Source organism: Giraffa tippelskirchi, chromosome 13 (assembly GCF_054371585.1).
Source record: "Giraffa tippelskirchi isolate mGirTip1 chromosome 13, T2T-mGirTip1v1.2.pri, whole genome shotgun sequence".
NCBI lineage: Eukaryota > Metazoa > Chordata > Mammalia > Artiodactyla > Giraffidae > Giraffa > Giraffa tippelskirchi.
The window spans coordinates 66,838,001-66,857,046 of record NC_137287.1 but is presented as its reverse complement, the minus strand read 5'-3'; the positions used below and the strand labels follow the sequence as shown (position 1 = coordinate 66,857,046).

Genomic DNA, 19,046 nt, shown 5'->3' with positions numbered 1-19,046 from the left:
GCTTCTAATGCCAACTGCTGTGGCCACCTAGCAGGGACAGGATCACCACCTCCAAACCCGGAATTTGGTTCCAGTGTCAGGACTGATGTCATGCACACCAAGATTATAGAAAAGAAAGAGGCTTTCCCTGTTGGCCCAAAAATTACTTAAGAGAGCACGAAAAGGAGGCTGGTTTGGGGCTTTTTTTTGTGGGGTGGGGCGGGGATAAAGGTTCTTGTACACAGGGAGGGACTTGCAAGGTTCCAGTCTCCCAGGCTTCCTGAAAAGCTTGCCCAGATGTGGTGCATAAGGGAAGAGAGAGAAGTGAGACTTCAATGCTCTCGGCAATCAGACATCACAAGATGGAGCCAGCTCTTTATTACAATATTAAATTTGTTACAGTATTAAATTATGAAGATGATTCTAGAACACACTAGGTTACAATTTGAATAACGTATATCATAGTTTCAAGTAAGACTTCACAAATTTTTCCATGTAAAAACATATTTCTGGGAAAATATATCCCATCCCCTTAATTACATTTATTTATGATTACTCCGTTCTGAATGGCCACAGAAGGTGAGTGAAGGAATAAGAAAGGCAGAGATTAGTACTCTCATTAAAGAATTATTAGATTCTTCTCACACTCCCATCTTACTCCTCATGGCTCAACTGTTGGGGCTGCGCAATAAATGTCACAAACCAAATTATCCGTGGTTCTGGATGTGGTCGTCATGGGCCACCTGTGTCCCGACACCTGGTTTCACTCTGCCTTGGAAGGAGGGTGACTCTGTGGGTGTCTTCTCCTGCAGGACTGAGCTGTCGGCACTGTCGTCAGTGCACTCGCTTGTGTGGGTCCCTCGACCCACAGTTTTGTAAATAAGCCTTACTCAATGAAGAAAATAAGCACTCAACTAACTGAAAGGGGAAAAAAAAATTCTCCAATGACTTTGTTGGTCAGGTAGAGTTAATGAGTCCAAGTCCTTGCAGTGGTCGCTGACCCTTCTGTGATTTTACCTCCTACCCGTCGGGCCTTGTCTCCTTGCCCTGCCACCTTTGCTTGCTTTGCTCCAGCCACCCGGGTCCTCTTGTTCCTCAGACAGAACAAAACAGATGTGCCCCACTTCAAAGCGCTCTGCACTTTGCTGTTCCCTCTGCCTAATCTTTTATAGAAGCTGAATCCCCCCAACACTTAGTGGCATAAAATACTTTGAAAAGGAACAGATCAAACCTCTTTGAGTCCATTTCTCAAGGGCCCATTTACTACTGCTTTTAAAAAAAAAAAAAATTTGAAGTATTTGCATTGTCTTGAGCAGTGTTTCTCAAATCATCTATAGTAAAGGACCAGGTTTTAAAAGTTGACCAAGCTGTCATCCTATCATGCTGAATAGGACTGCAGCTCTCATTTGGTGTGACTCACCTGCTAGTTTGACAACTAACACAACTGGCTTATATTCTCTAAAGAGCGAGCCTGCTCTTGGTGGTGGTGGCAGTGTTCAATTGCTGTAAGTTTCTGAACTGTGTCACAGGAGGTTAACAAAACTTGTTTGCTGGTTGGCACCGGACCCCACTTTAGGAGCACTGATCCAGAGGGCATCTCTCTTTTGGCAAGATAGCTAAATCATAGATGAGGAGACCTTTCTGGTCACAGTGATGCTCCTCAAGGGTCACAACATTGTGGTAATACCTTAGGATAGGTTGGAGGCTTTTCTTCAAAGAAGAGTTTCTTTTCCTAAGAGTGAAAAGACATTCGTGAAATGATTTGTTTTTAATTTTGTTGTTTGGCTTTTTTAATATACTATTTATCCACATATATAGTCAATTAACTGCTCAATTTTCAAATTTGGAAATGAAAATTTAATAGCTGAAAGCCAAATGCATACTCTAAAACACAGTGTCAGTACAGATTATAGAATTAGAAGGTAGCTGGCTACTGGATCATTAGATACACCATCTACATTATTAAATATATATCTGATATTTTTAACTGGTTGATGCTATGTAAGGATATTATTTCTTAGGTAAAATCTGACCATTTATGAATTTAGTTGAATCTGTTAAAAATTGTTCATTCCAAAATTGTAAGGTCTGTAATTACATAAATAAGGATCATTAATAAGTTATTTCAACAAATATTCATTAGAATTTCACTGCTATTTATTAAATAGAAATAGACTTTGTCATTAAAGTATGAAAAGGCAATAAGTACATTTAACATTTTTCTTTTAATTGAGTCATAAGTTTTCAGTACCAAGTAAATTGCATGACACTTTATAATTAACATTTTATAGTCTAGCTCTGTGAGGGGAAAGGTGTGTGTGTGTGTCTCTGTGTCAGTCACTTAGTCATGTCCGACTCTGCGATCCCATGCACTGTAGTCTGCCAGGCTCTTCTGGCCATGGAATTCTCCAGGTAAGAATACTGGAGTGGGTAGCCTTTCCCTTCTCCAGGGGATCTTCCTGAGCCAGGGATCAAACCCAGGTCTCCTGCATTGCAGGCAGATTCTTTACCATCTGAGCTATAGGGAAGTCCCAAGGTGTATATAGGTTACTTAAAAAATATAGCATGCTTTCCCTACATCCTCGGACTCTTATCCCCAAGAATATTATGGATTTTCAAAGGCATTAAATCTTTGAACATAGCTCATTTTATGGCAAAAATCTATCCCAAAGGGGTAGAAAGAATACAGTTTAAATGTTATATCAGCTCTTACTTTAGTAGATCTATTTTGGAGTCCATCACATAAAAATCTTAAATACTTTGAAAATTATTTTTTATTCAGTATGGAGATTTATTCCCAGAGCACAGCTTTTCTGATGCAAAACTGGAATGCTTGTGTAGCCACAACAGCTGTCCCCACACCATGTGGTATCTTCCATTACTTTGCTGTAGAGATGAATTTTTGGCCCAGTGTCTCAGTAATATCGCACATACGTGGTTTTAAGTGGCAAAGCAGTATTCTTCTGCATTCATTTGACTTTCACAGCTACAGTTGGCTCCAGACTAGAACAAGGAGAATACATTCGCACTGTGGCCACCCTCATGGCTGCCATGGTAGCTGGATCACAGTAGGCTCTGTTGCTGCTAAAGACACAACCCACTATTACTGAGGAATTACAGTCAGCGAAGTGCTGTACGGCTGGAACAGAGAATAACAAACTGCTAAAAGGATTCTCTTCAAAGATTTCAGATTATGGTCTAGTTATTACTGATCTAGTTTTTTAATATTAATATTAAAACCATGGCTGTGAAATAACAGTGAAACTAAAGGGAAAGATTTTCAAGGTAGTTGATGATTTTCAGGCTATCTGTATAAATATTTGATTTAAATTTTTCCCTTTCCAGAAAAAAGTGGCACAGTCCTCTTAGACTCATTAAGAATTAACCTAATTTTAATTCCTTGTTAATGCCCATTGTTCATACATGCAACATATTTGGAAGGTCAATCTATTAAAAATATGTTATTTTAGTTTACTGTGTGAAATGATGGCATATATTTGTAACATTTTAGACAATTTTGTTTGTTCCAAGAATGTCTGTTATAATACAGAAATAAGATGATTTGATTTACTGTGAAATTGAACTGAGAGACGGTTTGAATACTGCATCTCTGTGCAACATCAACTTAATGCTTTCCATGGTACGACACTAGACTATTAAGCATATATAAAGTCTTCGTAATGCGTGCATTTCTGATATCAATCGGTATAATTATTAAAGTTGCAGCTTTTTAGCAAAAATGATATCCTAGAAAATCCAATTATGTCCCTCTAAATAATATCTGAATGATACTTTTTCCCTAAAGTAAAAACAAATAAGCAAAAAGTAAAAAAATAATTTTCAGTGTACATGCTTAAATGATCTGTTATGGAGAATTAGATTTCTGATATTCATTAAATATCAAAGAAACTACGACCATACTCAGTGTAGGCTACCTTTTTTATAGAAGTGAATTTATGCATGTTTCATAAGGGTCGTACTGATGAATATGTTTGAGGCTTTCAGCTTTTAGTGGATACAAAATAGAATGATTGATAAAATCCTCCCTACTATTGGCTATTATTTACTGACTCTTAAGTGGCAGGTTGTATTTATGCCAATTTATCTGCTTCAGGGAACATTCTTGATAGCAGAACAAAGTGAATAAAAGTAGTTTGCTTTGCAAATGAATGCAAATGGGAGAGCCTTTCGGAAAGCCCTTTAACAGGGGCAGCGCACTTTGATTCTGAGTGAAGCTGCCATTTGGACATGGTGAAAAGAGCACGCTTGAACCATTGATTGGGGGAGACAGTAAGAAGTCAGGAAGGGCCCGTTAAGCTTGCAGTGAGGCGGGCGGATGTCAGTGTGGTTAGAGCGCAGTGGGAGAATGACAGGGAGGATTAGTGTCAGGGAGACGCTGTGCTGGGGCTGCGGAGATAGTCCCTGGGGTCACTCACCTCCGACTGTTGTTCTGTGCTGATGGTTCTGTAATGCAAACGGCCTGATGTATGCCTGTTCATTATCGGAAATGGTGATTAGAAAAGGTATTTGTCTCAAAGGTTTCCTTACTTCCTTCTTTCTTTTTAATTAAAGGAAAATAAGGTGGTTTCCTCCATCTCTCTGCTGACTCCTAGAGTCTAGTATAACACCAGTGTGGCTACTGCCTCTGGTAGGAAACAGTGCTGTTGTAACATAAAATAATTGTAATGTCATTATCTGTTATTTGATGATGCTCTCTTTTGCTTTTCTCAGCTTTGGCTCTCACCAAGTGGTAATGCTCAATAAAATGCAGAGAATATGCACACTTATAATTTTGGCTTTTGCAAATAAGATTTTTATAATCTTTAAGGTATTTTAATCATTCCAGAGAAGGAAATGGCAACCCACTCCGGTACTCTTGCCTGGAAACTCCCATGGACGGAGGAGCCTGGTGGGCTGCAGTCCATGGGGTCGCGAAGAGTCAGACACGACTAAGCGACTTCACTTTCACTTTTCACTTTCATGCATTGGAGAAGGAAATGGCAACCCACTCCAGTGTTCTTGCCTGGAGAATCCCAGGGATTTAACCATTTGACCAACTTTTAAGAAGCTGTTTACCTTCTCAGAAAGGAAGTGTTACTTTGCATGGATCGGATGGTTTAAGTCTTGGTTGCAGGAGTTTCTATTTCTGCTCTCAAGTTTTATGAAATGCTAGCACTTGCTAAATTAAACTCCTTGAAAACAACATGATTTTTAGACTTACCGTTACATAGAATGAACAAAAAATACTGTCTGTCTCAGTTCTGATTTGGAATTAGTACATTTACTTGTTCACATTTTCATTTACATTAAAAAAGCAAAAAACTTCTTAAAAACTTTGAGACCTTCTATAGGAACCTCACATGAGGTGTCTGTGACACACAATGCGCTTCCAAACGACTGTCTTGCCTTTTTTTTTAATGTCTTTAAAAGCGTGGGTTCATAATACTGCTGCTTCATTATTTGGTATATATGGGAACATTCTAACAGTGTTCATTCTAACAAACATTCATAACATTAAATATGCAACTCAGACCTTCACTCCAACTATTAGATACATTTTAGCACTGTTATTTTTGCAGAAAGCCTGATGCTAATACTTGGTTTCACAGGCTTATTAAATGTTTTAGCAAACGTTGTCTGAAATGTTGTTCTTTAATGTTCTGCAGGCACCTGAATGGACAGAAGAGGACCTCAGCCAGCTGACAAGAAGTATGGTGAAGTTCCCAGGAGGGACCCCAGGTCGATGGGAAAAGATTGCCCACGAATTGGGTCGATCCGTGACAGATGTGAGTTCATTCAGATTTGCATTGTGTGGAGAGTGACAAACCAGAAAGAGCCACCTATGTAGAAGGCAGACATAGACACATCCAACAATCTTTGGAGAAAGGCTCCAGTCCTTTTAGGACCTAGAAGTAAACCATTAACAAAATAGGCAAGAAGTAGATATCAGCCGGTCCCCTGGTCTACAATTAACAGCTGTGTGAGGAATTCTAGTGTTTGGAGACTTAAGCTACTATAACCTAATCATAGAAAAACAATGCTAGTTTTTGTGTTTAGAGTGACCCCTTTAGCTATGGGAAAAAATATTGGGTTGGCCCAAAAGTTCGTTAAGATGTTATGGAAAAATCCAAATGAATATTTGGCTAATCCACTAGTTCTCTGATCAGAATTAGTTATATTTCAGCTGGATCTTGTTAACATTGAAGTACACACTGTTTTAGGTAGACTGGTGGTTTGCATTAGTTAAATGAGCAATATTCCAGTTATGTTCTTATATAAAGGATGATACCTACTGTTCATTTTCACAAGTTTAACAAGTTTAACAAAAAAAATTTTATATGCATATAACTTTGTAATTATATATAAAATAATTGTTTATACTGTAAATATAAATAATATATGATCCTATATAATTTAATATATATGATTAGTCATACCTACCATTTAAAAGACCAAATGTTTATCTGGAAAGTTTTAGATTTAACACTGGAAATTTAGGGCAGAGAATCTTATAAAAGTACCCACTACGGCACCAGGTATGTACTAAATATTCAGTAAATGTTTAATTTGAAATGGAGACATCTTTATTTTCATCAATATGATCCTTATTTTCATAAATAAATATTCTTTACTAAATTAACTTTAAAGTAAATCCTATAGATCTAAAATATTGAAGGAGTTTACTGAAATCAAAGATTCAGATTTCTCATGTTCATTCTATTACTATACTTTTGGGTCTCTTTTTGATAATGAACAATTTTAAAACCCTGCAAAATGATTAATAAGCACAACTACCAAAAAAACAAAAACCCACCTGTTGCATAAATGTTATTTTTCACAGTAAACTTTTCCAGTTTTTAATTCAGAAACAAAACATTGTTTGTTATTTTTTATTGGATAGGAGCTGCTTTGAAAATTTCAAATTGTATATTAATGTTTTGACTACCATATAGTAGGTTTTTTAAAATCACATTTAAAAGACTTAAAATTTTTCGTGAGATGTTTCAATTATTTTGATTTAAGAGTTAAAGCCTGATCATGTGGTAAGTCAGCCCTTGCTTATCTTATAACTTTTGGGGTTTTTTTGTTTTTTTTGCTTTTTCAAGATAAGACCAGTTATCTTAAGTGACTAGAAAAGGTAACCTTATGGCTTTTCTCTTCTGCTAAGAATGTTAGGGTATTATATGCAATTTATTATCTTGTTGTCAGGTTGTTTGTAAAGATAAGTTAATAATGGCTTTGCCTTATCAGTAATCTGACCAGATTAAAGATGTTCCATGGTTACTGATGTTTTAAGTACAATGATCCTCTGTATAACTACTGTTATTAAAAACTGCTAAAATACTTGAGTCATAAAACAGGCATTGGTTTAAAAGGGCCCCAAAACTTACACTTCAATTGGCTGATAAATGTCTCCTTTGAAGAGAGGACTGCCTTTAACTTTTAATAGTGCCCAATGGCAAATAAAAAGTAGAGCAGTATTTTAATGTATTGTCATTAAAATCTTAGCCTTTATTCTCAAGAGGAGAGAGATGAAAGTTTAAACGTTAATATTGTTGTTGCTTAGTCACTAAGTCATGTCCAACTTTTCTGAGATACCACGCCTGCCAGGCTCCTCTGGCCATGGAGTTTTGTAGGCAAGAATACTGGAGTGGGTTGCCATTTCCTTCTTCCAGGAGATGCTAATATACACGTAACCAACAGAGCCTTGGGATGGCTGTTTAGTATCACAGATCTAGAAAATCGAGGTAATTATAAAATATATATACCTTGGTGTAGGTAAAGACATCTTTCCACACTTTTGCAAATTCATCCCATAGTTTTTTTTCTTTTAGACTTAGCCAAGGGAGAATGATTCCATGGCTATAATATTAATAGATATTTTTTACTTTTATAATGGAAGTAGCAATCATGACTGTGAGACTTTTTTTCCCCAAGTATTTAGTTGTATTTTCATAATACCAAAAGTATCTTGGAAATACTTAGTAAGCCTAAACTTTTGGGGCACCGAAAGTGCCACGGTAACTTTTCTCTTAGTATACACATAGACAGACTCACATTGTATTTTCATTCTGTGAGCATCATCTCCATAGCTGGACTGAACGTTTCATTTCAGTAACATACACACAAACTGTAAGCCACTCTCTCTAAAAGAGAAGTGTCTGAAGACAAAACTTATTTAGTGGAACAGCGAGTTACACTGGAGCAGCTGAAATGGGTCTGGCTGATCTGATACAGTTCCTTTAGTACAATGTTAAGTGAAAGCTAACCACCCTGTAGAAGATCACTTATTTTGCCTTATAGTGTGAATTAATTAGATTTGTTTTCATTAAGTATTCGACCATTGAAAAGAAACCAAGTTCAGTTTGCTCTCACTGGAGCCTCTGCATACTGACCAGATCACCTGTACCAATTCTCTTCAGCTCTGCACATCTGTTCTTTGACCTGTTTTCTTGCTAAATGTGTAGCTTCAGGCAGAGCTCTCTTTCCTTCAAGAAACAATTGACCTTTTTTTAGGGAGGGATTAGAGTGTGCCCATGGTGGAATGTATATGTTCTTTATTTGGGTTGACAGATTACAATGAAAAACTCATTTTGCTCCTCAATTAAGGAGTTTTCAGTATTGTCATAATTACAAGTTAAATTGCTAGGTTCTAATCTGGATAAATACAAGGAATGTTACTAGCTTTATAAAAAAAAAAATACAAAATATATTTTAACTCAAATATACCTAAACTATAAGACTTAACCTTATTACAGATGAAATATTTTAAATATTAATATATGCCTTTCAGCAAATAATTTTGGTAACCACAAAGGACACCCAAATTGTAAAAACAAGAGAGGAAACAAACTGTCTGGCATGTAAAACCAATTTTAATGTGATTATTAGCTGTAGGTTTTTTAAATTAAGGTCAGGGAGCCTCAGATTTCTTGCTTGTGAAGTAGTATCTTTTTCTCTTGCCTGAAAAGGATGTAAACTGATTCTGCTGCTCTCCATAATCATAATCTCTTGCATTCTGGTTGTGATAACAGACCGATTGGAGATTTTCTGCCTGCTTGGAAAAGGCCCAGGTAGGCAGCAAAACAAAAGATAGATAGATAGATTTAAACAGACTTTAGTAATTAGCTTAGTGCCAATATGAGAGGTGTGTAGTTAGATAACTCTCCCGTATACAGGTGAAAAAGAGAGAGTATAATAAAATTCCTGATTTTATTTTCTATAGCCACAACTAGAGAGGAGATACTTGTTGGGGGAACTTACATTTTTTGAAACTGTCATAACAACATATAAGTGACTTATTCAGTAGAAAATAAGACTTTTATCAGTGAACTAAGTATACAGTATATATATATAATGCTGAAAGGCATATATTAACATTTAAAATATTTCATCTATAATAAGGGCTTCCAAAGTAGGTGTTTCAGTTTAGATGTATCTCAGTTAAAATATACTTTGCATTAATTTTTTAACAAATTACAAATTTAACAAATAACTTTCTATGTATTTATCCAGAGTAGAATTTAGTAATTTAACTCATATTTTGGCAAACATGTTACTGCTGTTACCTTTAGAGTCAACCTACTACTACACAAGTTGTAAAGGTCCTCATAGTCTCATAAACACAGAACGTTTTTTGTTTCTCATCATTGCTCATATAAAGTATATGAAAAGTTCTCTTGATGATCAGCCTTGTCTATGTTCCTCTTCCTCCCTCCCTCACCCTCTCAACCCTTAAAGATATTAAATTTTAGAAAGGAATGGGTCCTTTATTTCATTCTTCTTGCTAGATGAGTCACTAGCTAATCTAATAAATTTTCAATCTGATATTAATAGATAATAATGTTACCAAATCTTTCTCTCACACACACCTGTTATATGTCATTCCAGACTTCAGTCATCTTATACAGGCATACAACTACATAATTTTAACAGTATTAGTTTGTATTTTGCCCTTTTCACTTTGCTGTGAAACACAGACTTAGACTTCTTCCATGGCAACAAAGATCCACATTATTGTTCTAAACACCTACACACTCCCACGTTGTCTCAATATAATTATTTTTTGCAATTTTATTGGGATGTCTTTTTTTAATTCATTCATCTTTCCATTTATATATTTCCTTAGCTTGTATGCCTAGAAATAGAGCTGCTTGATTCAAGAATATGGATGTTTTTACAACCTTTGGTGACTCTAAAATTGGCCTCCAGAGAGGCTGTTCAGTTCAGTCGCTCAGTCGTGTCCGACTCTTTGCGACCCCATGAATTGCAGCACGCCAGGCCTCTCTGTCCATCACCAACTCCTGGAGTCTACCCAAACCCATGTCCATTGAGTCAGTGATGCCATCCAACCATCTGTAAGAGAGGCTGTAACAATATACAATGTCCCTGGTGGTGTGAGAGAGGACACTTTCTCATAGTCTCATTAACAAAATTTTTTGTTTTTCATCATTGCTCATCAAGTAAGTGAAAAGTGCTAGTGCACTGATTTCTGTAACTTACCTCCTTATTGGCCTCACTTTGAATAGAGTTTGTGTTAATTCATTACAATTTAAGGATAATCTTACCTTCTGCAGATGCTTTGCCATTTTATCTTGTTATCTTTGAATGTATTAGCTAACAATTCCAAAGAAATATTATATTGCAGATAATAGTGATTAGTCTTTTTGTTCACCATTTTAATAAGAAAACCCAATGTCTGATCAATTCTAGTATCAGTCTGATATGAGAAATACATTATTATGCTAGGGAAATTTTCTTCACTTTAATTCTTACAGTTCTAATTTTATTACAGTTGTGTTCAGGAATAGAAGTGAAATTTTAACAACAATTTTTTTAACATCCCTTGACATGATCTTATAACTTTTCTCATATGACCTAATAAGGATGAATATACTACCAAGGTCCCCCTTTGTATTTCCAAGATAAACTTTACTTGATCATATGTTATTTTAATAAACTTGATTTGATTTGTTATTTAGGATTCTTACATTTATGTACCACAGTAAAAGTTTTACAGAATTCTTAGTGTTTTGTTAATTGTATATCTTTAAGTAGGGTTATACCTGCCTTCTAACATCTAAAAAGTTGAGACAAACAAAAGTGTGCTATGAACAAAATGAGAACAAAAATGAGTATCCAAATAAATGAAGTAGAATGGCTGAAAGCTGTCATCAGGAAAATCCCCTTGAGAACAGAATAAAAAGACAAATAATTTTAAAACACTATAGAAAAGAGAAGCAATACAGGGAATCAGTCCAAAAGCTCAAAATCTGATTAAAAGGAGTTCCGGTGAGAGAGACACAGGAAACAGACATGAGGGCATTATTCAATGAGAGAGACAAAGAAGTTTTCCAGGATGAAGGAACGAACAAACACCTGAGACCAACTTGTGAGAGCCTTCTAAAGGGGTAGAATAGCTGGAAAAGATCCTGGGGAGCTTCATGAACACTGAGACCACCTAAGAAGACCTCTAAAGCTTCTCAGGAGAAAAACTCTCCAAAGTAAGGCAGTTCAGAGTGACAGCAGAGCACTTAGCAGCACTGGATTCAGACAGACAAGTGAACGGTGGCCTCACCCCTCAAGGGGAAACGGTCCTGAATCTAGAACAGAGCAGTTCCGATGATAAATACATAGGGTGAGGACTCTGCCCATTCTAGAAAGTTTCCTGAGATGGCAGTCCAGGAAATGAAGGATAAATCAATACAGGGGAAGACATGGAACCCTCGAAAAAGTGGACCAAGCCCAGTGAATAGAAATCCCGAGTCCCTACAGTGATACGGCTGGTGAAGAGCGCAGGAAGTCCACGTTGGATCCAGAGAACAAAAGACTGTGTGAGAGCAGCTGCAGAAATTTATATATGTGAACAAAAAGCAACTAGAAACTCCACAAACAGAAAACCACAGTCCAGATTTAAGTTCAACCATATCTCAGACTCAATTTCAGGCCACCAGATTAAAGCAAATATCACAGTAAAGTGATCCATACAAATTTTCTGGTTTTCCAATGCATATAAAAGTTAGTTATGTTTACATTATATTGTTTGTTAACTGTGCAATAGTAGTATATCCAAAAAATGCACATACCTTAACTAATTTATTGCTAAAAAATGCAAACTATTATCTGAGCCTTCAGTGAGTCATAATCTTTTCTGCAGTAACAACATCAAAGATGACCATAACAAATATAATAATGAAGTTGTTTGAAATATTGTGAAAATTACCAAAATGTGGCAGAGACACAAAATGAATAGATGCTACTGGGAAAAGGGTACCCATAAACTTTCTTGGGTGGAGTAAGTAGCCGCAGGTACACAGAGTAGCCACAAGCCTTCAACTTAAAAAACCACAGTCTGCCTGTGTACTAACAAACGGAATGATAGAAACAGCAGAAGAACCTGATAGTGATAATATTCTCTAATAATTATCACTATTTTAATAATTATATTACTAATTATTACATTTAAATAATTATATTACTAATCATTTTAGTGACACAAGAAACGTGATCACAGTGCAGCACTTGTCCTTTATAGTGAGTATTGTTTGCCAGATTGCAGTTACGTGAGATCTTACATATTTTATAAGTGGTTTTTCAATTTTTTAAATCAATTGTGGAAGACAATCACAAGTTGTCCATAAAATATGTCCTCTCCTTGTCTAGTAATAGAGAAGGCAGGCCCATATTTGCCCAGAAACACTGCACTTCCCAGCACTGTAAGCTCTGCAGTGGCTTAGTCACCAGTTTCTTCTCTGAGGAACGTTGAGTGAAGTAACCTGTGTTCCTGGGAGCTCTTGCTCCCTTTCCCTTCCAGGGCTGGACCAACAATAGCCGCAACCATGTAGACAGAGATAGTTGCCCTAAAAAATGGCAGGGAAGCATGACGGAAAGAAACTGAACATATGGAGTAAAAGAGAAACTGTAGATAGTGACAAGTGCTTTTTTCCATGAAGAAAAAGCAGAGTCAGAGGTTCAAGTGAAATTCTGAGGAATGTCCTCTTTCAGAGGTAATATTTGAGCAAAGACACAAAGCAACTGAGGGAGTGAGGTTGTGTGAGAAAGAGCGCTCCAGGTGGAAGAAACAGTGCTTGCAAAGGCCCTGAGGCAGGAGCATGCTTGGAGGGCAATGTGGCTGAGCAGGAGGGGATTAGAGAAGATGAGGCCAAAAGGTAGTGGAAGACCATACGGGACGTCACTGGTCAAGGTAAAGATTTTGAATTTGACTCTGAGTGAGACAGGAAAAGTTTGAGCAAAAGAGTGCAAGATCTAAAACGTCATTCTGACTTCTCTGTGGAGCAGATGCTGTGGCAGGGCAACTGTGGGAGCAGGAAAGTAGGCCAAGCAAGAAGCTGTTTCAGTTGTCCTCACAAGGGACAGTGGTAGTTTGGACCAGGGGTTATTGGTAGAGGTGGGAAAAACAGGTTGAATAAGCATGTTAGTTGGGTGTGTGTACTTGTAACCAGTACTATGAATATACAGATGGCCAATAGGCACATGAAAAGATGCTCAGTATCACTATTAGAGAAATGCAAATCAGAACTACAATGAGGTATCACCTCACACCAGTCTGAATAGCCATCATTAAAAAGTCTACAAATAATAAATTCTGGAGAGGGTGTGAAGAAGAGAGACCCCTCTTGCACTGTTGGTGGGAATGTAAATTTATACAGCCACTATGGAGAACAGTATCAGTTCATTTGCTCAATCATGTCCAACTCTTTGCGACCCCATGGACTGCAGCACACTAGGCTTCCCTGTTCATCACCAACTCCTGAAGCTTACTCAAACTTCTCCAGCACCACAGTTTAAAAGCATCAATTCTTCAGTGCTCAGCTTTCTTTACAGTCCAACTCTGTCATCCATACATGACTGCTGGAAAAACCACAGCTTTGACTAGGCAGACCTTTGTCAGCAAAGTAATGTCTCTGCTTTTTAATATGCTGTCTAGGTTGGTCATAGCTTTTCTTCCAAGGAGCAAGTGTCTTAATTTCATGGCTGCAGTCACCATCTGCTGTGATTTTGGAGCGCAAGAAAATAAAGTCTGTCACTGTTTCCATTGTTTCCCCATCTATTTGCCATGAAGTGATGGGACCAGATGCCATGATCTTAGTTTTCTGAACGTTGAGTTTTAAGCCAACTTTTTCACTCTCCTCTTTCACTTTCATCAAGAACCTCTTTAGTTCTTCTTCATGAGATGAACAACTTCTTCTTTGAGAACGGCATGGCAGTTCCTTAAAAAACTAAAAATAGAACTGCCATATGACCCTGCAGTCCCACTCCTGGCCGTATATCCAGAAGAGACAAAATCTATAGTTCAAAAAGATACATGCATCCAATGTTCATAGCAGCACTATTTATTTTTTTAATTTAGTTTTTAAAAATAATAATGTTTATTGTTTTAAGATAATTTCTAGAGTGATTTCTTATTCAGTGATAGGTAGCTGGTAAAAGAAATAAAGCACTGTAACTCACCTGAAGGTGATATTTTACCCATGCTATCTCATGGTGAAAACTGCCACTCTATAGCAGCTCTATTTATAATAGCCAAGACACAGAAGCAATCTAAGTGTCCATTGACAGATTAATAAAGATGTGATATGTGTACACAAACGGACTATTACTCAGCCCTAAAAAAGAATGACAAATAATGCCATTTGCAAAAACATAGGTGAACCTAGACATTAGCATATTAAGTGAAGTCAGACAAATACCATATGATATCACTTATATGTGGAATCTTAAAAAATTGTATAAATGAACTTATTTACAAAACAAATAGACTCATAGACATAGATAACAAACACATGGTTACCAAAGGGAATAGTGAGGGAGGGGGATAAATTAGGCACTTGGGATTAACACACTATTTTGTATAAAATAAACAAAGACCTACTGGATAGCACAGGGAACTATATCTAATATCTTTTAATAACCTATAATGGAAAAGAATCTGAAAAAAAAATATATATATATAACTGGGTCACTTTGCTGTACACCCAAAACCAACACAACATTGTAAACGTACTACAATTCAATTTTTTTAATGGTTAAAAAAAACTGCTCAGAAAAAAAATTTTTTAAAGAACTGGACAAAAATGCATGCCTCTTAAGTGTAGGGTACATGGTTTTTCATCAGAAGCCCTTGTTGTAAACTGCTTTTTTTAAAGTATGTATTACCTTCATTTTAAAAAGACTTAGAAATTTAAAGACAAAACATTTTACTTTTAGTATCTTTCCATGTCAATATATATAGGTCTACTTCTATCTTCTTAATTTTTATTATAAAAGCTTTATTGATTTACAGAAATAGAAAAACAGTCCTAAAATTTGTATGGAACCACAACAGATCCCAAGTAGCCAAAACAATGTTGAGAGAGAACAAAGTTTGGAGACATCACATGTCCTGTTTTCAAAATGTTATAAAGCTACAGTAATCAAAACAGTAAGGTACTGGCAGCAGATCTCTAGGTCAGGAGGGCAGTAGGAACCTTCAGCCTCTATTGAAACATTTGCCAGACCATCCCCTCAACAAAGACAACTTTACTAGAAGATTTCTAGAGCCATCTATTAATATGTTTGCTGTCTATATTTCCCTGTCAAAGGGCCTTAAGGGATGATTTGATTGTTCTAGCAAAGGAATAACTACTTACAGACCCCTGTCCTCCTTTCATTTGGTCCTTCTTTCATCTGGGTCTTCCTCCACAGAGGACACAGGTTAAGGTGGGGCAAACAGAATAATGGAGGGAGATGAACAAGGTATTTACCCAGCCTGCATACATTTCAGCAGGTGACAGGTATCACCCACAGGTCTCTCTGACACACACTGGGGAAATCAAAGTATAAAGGGCTTGAATCTACTAAATTCACCTAGTTGGTGATTGGCAGTAACTCAGGTAAAGCAGTGCAGAACTGGCCTTCTTGAGAGGTGAGGCCAAACTCCCACACTGTCAATACGTAAGCCTGTTTTCAATCGCTCTTTTCCTTACTTTAGCCAACACTGATTTTGAAGTAAAAAACTTTTAAAGCAATGAACAATGATTTTCTTTCTTATAAGCAATAGTCCTAGTTAATCTGAAATCTGTCGAACAAGTATGCAAGAAGTAACCACACTGGAAGCTCCTTGAGGTGGATAACACTAGATCTTTTATATCAGGAGTCCCCAATCTCCTGGATCTAAAGCCTGATAATCTTAGGGGAAGCTGATGTAATAGTAATAGAAATAAAGTGTACAATAAATGTAATGCACTTAAACCATCCCAAAACCATCCCCCCAACCCATCCACGGAAATATTGTCTTCCACAAAACCTGTCCCTGGTATCAAAAAGCTTAGGGACCACTATTAATATGTACACCACTGTTCTCAGTACAGTGATAGGCCAAGTCAATACTTAATAAATCTTTGGTGATTCAAATGAAATGAAAGCTATTTCATTAAGAATATCACATCTAGGAATTCCCTGTTGGTCCAGTGGTTAGAACTCTGCACTCTCACTGCAGAGGGCCCCAGTTCTATCCCTGGTTGGGGAACTAAGATTCCACAAGCCACATGGTGTGGCCATAAAGTAAGTAAATAATGTCATATCTAGTAAATCACAGAATATTTGATCTAAAAAGAAATCATTATTGCACTCTTTTGTTTTATGGATAAAGAAGTGGGAAGAGAACAGAATTTAAAAGAAAACCTGGCTTTGGTGTCCTACCACCACCATTCATGGGCTATGTGATTCTGTAGGTCCCTCCCTATATCATTCTGAGCTTCAGTTTGTCTGTCATCTGAATTTCACAGGGCAGCTGGGAGGTGACATATGAGAGCATTATGAAAATACTTTGCTATTATGAACCATTACACAATTGTAAATCTCTATAATAATTACATCGCAGATGTGAGTTACAGAAAGAAATAAAAGTTCAAGGCCACAAAGCTAGTTAACGGCGACCTGGGACTAGAACCCAGATTGTCTGACTCTTATTTAAGCTACACCATCATCTTGGTTTAGCAAAGACTTTCTTTTTAACCCTGTATTTAGGCAGCACTATTTGTTTGTTGTGCCTAGATCAGATATTATCTTCAAAGTGAAATCTTTTGGTTTTCTGAGGTTCTGGGTGATAAATCTGAGAGCTAAGTATTTCATGTCCCAAGATACTGGCCAATCCATGGGGCTATAATTCCACAGAGCTCTAGAAGTGGTTGCTTTCCTTTGACTACTTGAACCACAGAAATATTCAGCATCTCATTAAGCTCTCACTGAACACTTTTCCTCTTCCTCGGTGATTCACTCAAGCAAAGCATACTTGCAGACTACATGAAACATTTTCTATATAGACTCCCATTTACCATTCTTTTGTTTTTCCCTGGATCTTGTTTAGTGTCCTCTATTACTAATGTACTGAGTTTGTAATTTCTACTCACTCATCAGAACCTTATATCTTACCAAAAGGACAGATCCACTTTCAAGTCTAGATCCAATTTACTAGTTACAATGACATCCACTTTGAATACCATGGATGTTTTATTCATGAAGGGAACTGGTTTTTCACAGTATAATCTATGGTCTGATAGCATCATACTTTATGGTGGGGATTTATTTTATTATCATGAATTTTTTGCTTAACTCTGTCTTATGTATAGCTCAGAGATACATCAAGTCAATAGATGGTGAGTGACCCTTAGGCAGATGCTAGTAAGTGTTAATGCAATTTAAAACTGCTTCCTTGTGCTAAAAATTTCCTCATTTAAAAAAGAGGAAAGCGGGTAAACATATGTTGGGTTGTCACAATATCTTGCTGGTAAGACTAAAAATATTTGCAAAACTATACTACTGTCTGTTGACATTAGTATATTCTCTCAGTAAATGGGCCATCTACATTACTTATAGAGATAATCAGGAAGTTAATGGAAGGCCCTCTTTGTTAATGATTAAGATGAACACTATTATTATTTCTTGTATTTTCTATCCAGACAGAGAATCCAGAGAAAAATTTTAAAGACATTGGAGAAATAATAAGAATGAACAGCACTGCTTTCTACTAGTTGGAAACATTTTTCAGGTGGTTTATTTTATGTTCAGGTAACAGAGTGCCCTTTTTATTTGAAATTACAATAGTCCCTGATTATAACGAGTGATAGATTCAGCAGAAAGTTGGCCAAAATTAAATACAACCAAATGAAAATACAGTTGATCCTTGAACAGCATGACAGACATACGGATGCCCCACACAGTTGAAAATCCACATATAACTTTACAGTCAGCCCTCTGTACCCACAGTTCTGTCTCCTCAGATTCAACCAACTGTGAACTGTATAGTACTTTAGTACATTTTATTGGAAAAAAGCCACTTATAAGTGGTTCAAACCTGTGCAGTTCAAATCAGTGTTTACTTAAGGGCCAACTGGAATGAACCTCACAGTTACATAATTTTTATTATTAGAATACTTAAAATGTCACTAAGTCAGCCAGAATTTGAAAAATATAACTTGAGGTTATCACTAATAGCCAGTATTTATTTTCTAAGTTATCTGAGGATGCCAGAAATATGAGTAATACACTTTATATAGCTCAGAAAATTGGAAAATTCTTCTGTATATTGAGTAGAAATGTGCCACTATGTAACTGCTCACTGACTCTAACTGTGCCCTATGGAATATAATTTTCATTTTGTTAATTTAATTTTCTGTTACTTTCATCAGTATTTTCACTGGAAGGAATGAAACCTATTTTAAGTTTTTTTCATTCACTCCAGCCTAAACCCATATATCCCAGAATTGAGATTATAAACCCCCTATTTTGTAAGATATTTAAAGATAACTTTAGGTGTAACTACATGAAGAAACAGGATTATAAAGTATTTTCTGCTTGGAATCAGAACATGGTGAAACACATTTACCTACAATTCTACAATCCAGGTAACTTAATACACACGTGGACAGTGTTATCCAAAAGCCCACCTAAGCCAGTAGCCCACAATATTAATTTTTCTCATACTGAGGAAGAAGAGAAGCCTTGTCTATACGCACCCGTGTAGGAATATAGGTCTTCTCCCAAAAGGAAGCTAGAGAAAAGCCACA

The 19,046-nt window shown here is 36.6% G+C and overlaps 1 protein-coding gene and 1 long non-coding RNA gene across 2 annotated transcripts in view; one reads left to right on the top strand and one right to left on the bottom strand.

The window, feature by feature from the left end:
- The window catches only part of DNAJC1 (DnaJ heat shock protein family (Hsp40) member C1), a 188,364-nt gene that overhangs the window by 147,514 nt on the left and 21,804 nt on the right, over window positions 1-19,046 (top strand). The window contains exon 9 of the mRNA XM_081556715.1: window positions 5,646-5,765. Coding sequence (XP_081412841.1) covers window positions 5,646-5,765 — 120 coding nt within the window. The remainder of the gene's footprint in view (window positions 1-5,645; window positions 5,766-19,046) is intronic.
- The window catches only part of LOC145532184 (uncharacterized), a 50,840-nt gene continuing 32,131 nt past the window's right edge, over window positions 338-19,046 (bottom strand). Inside the window, exon 2 of the long non-coding RNA XR_014073074.1 lies at window positions 338-1,711. This is a non-coding gene — a long non-coding RNA (uncharacterized LOC145532184). The remainder of the gene's footprint in view (window positions 1,712-19,046) is intronic.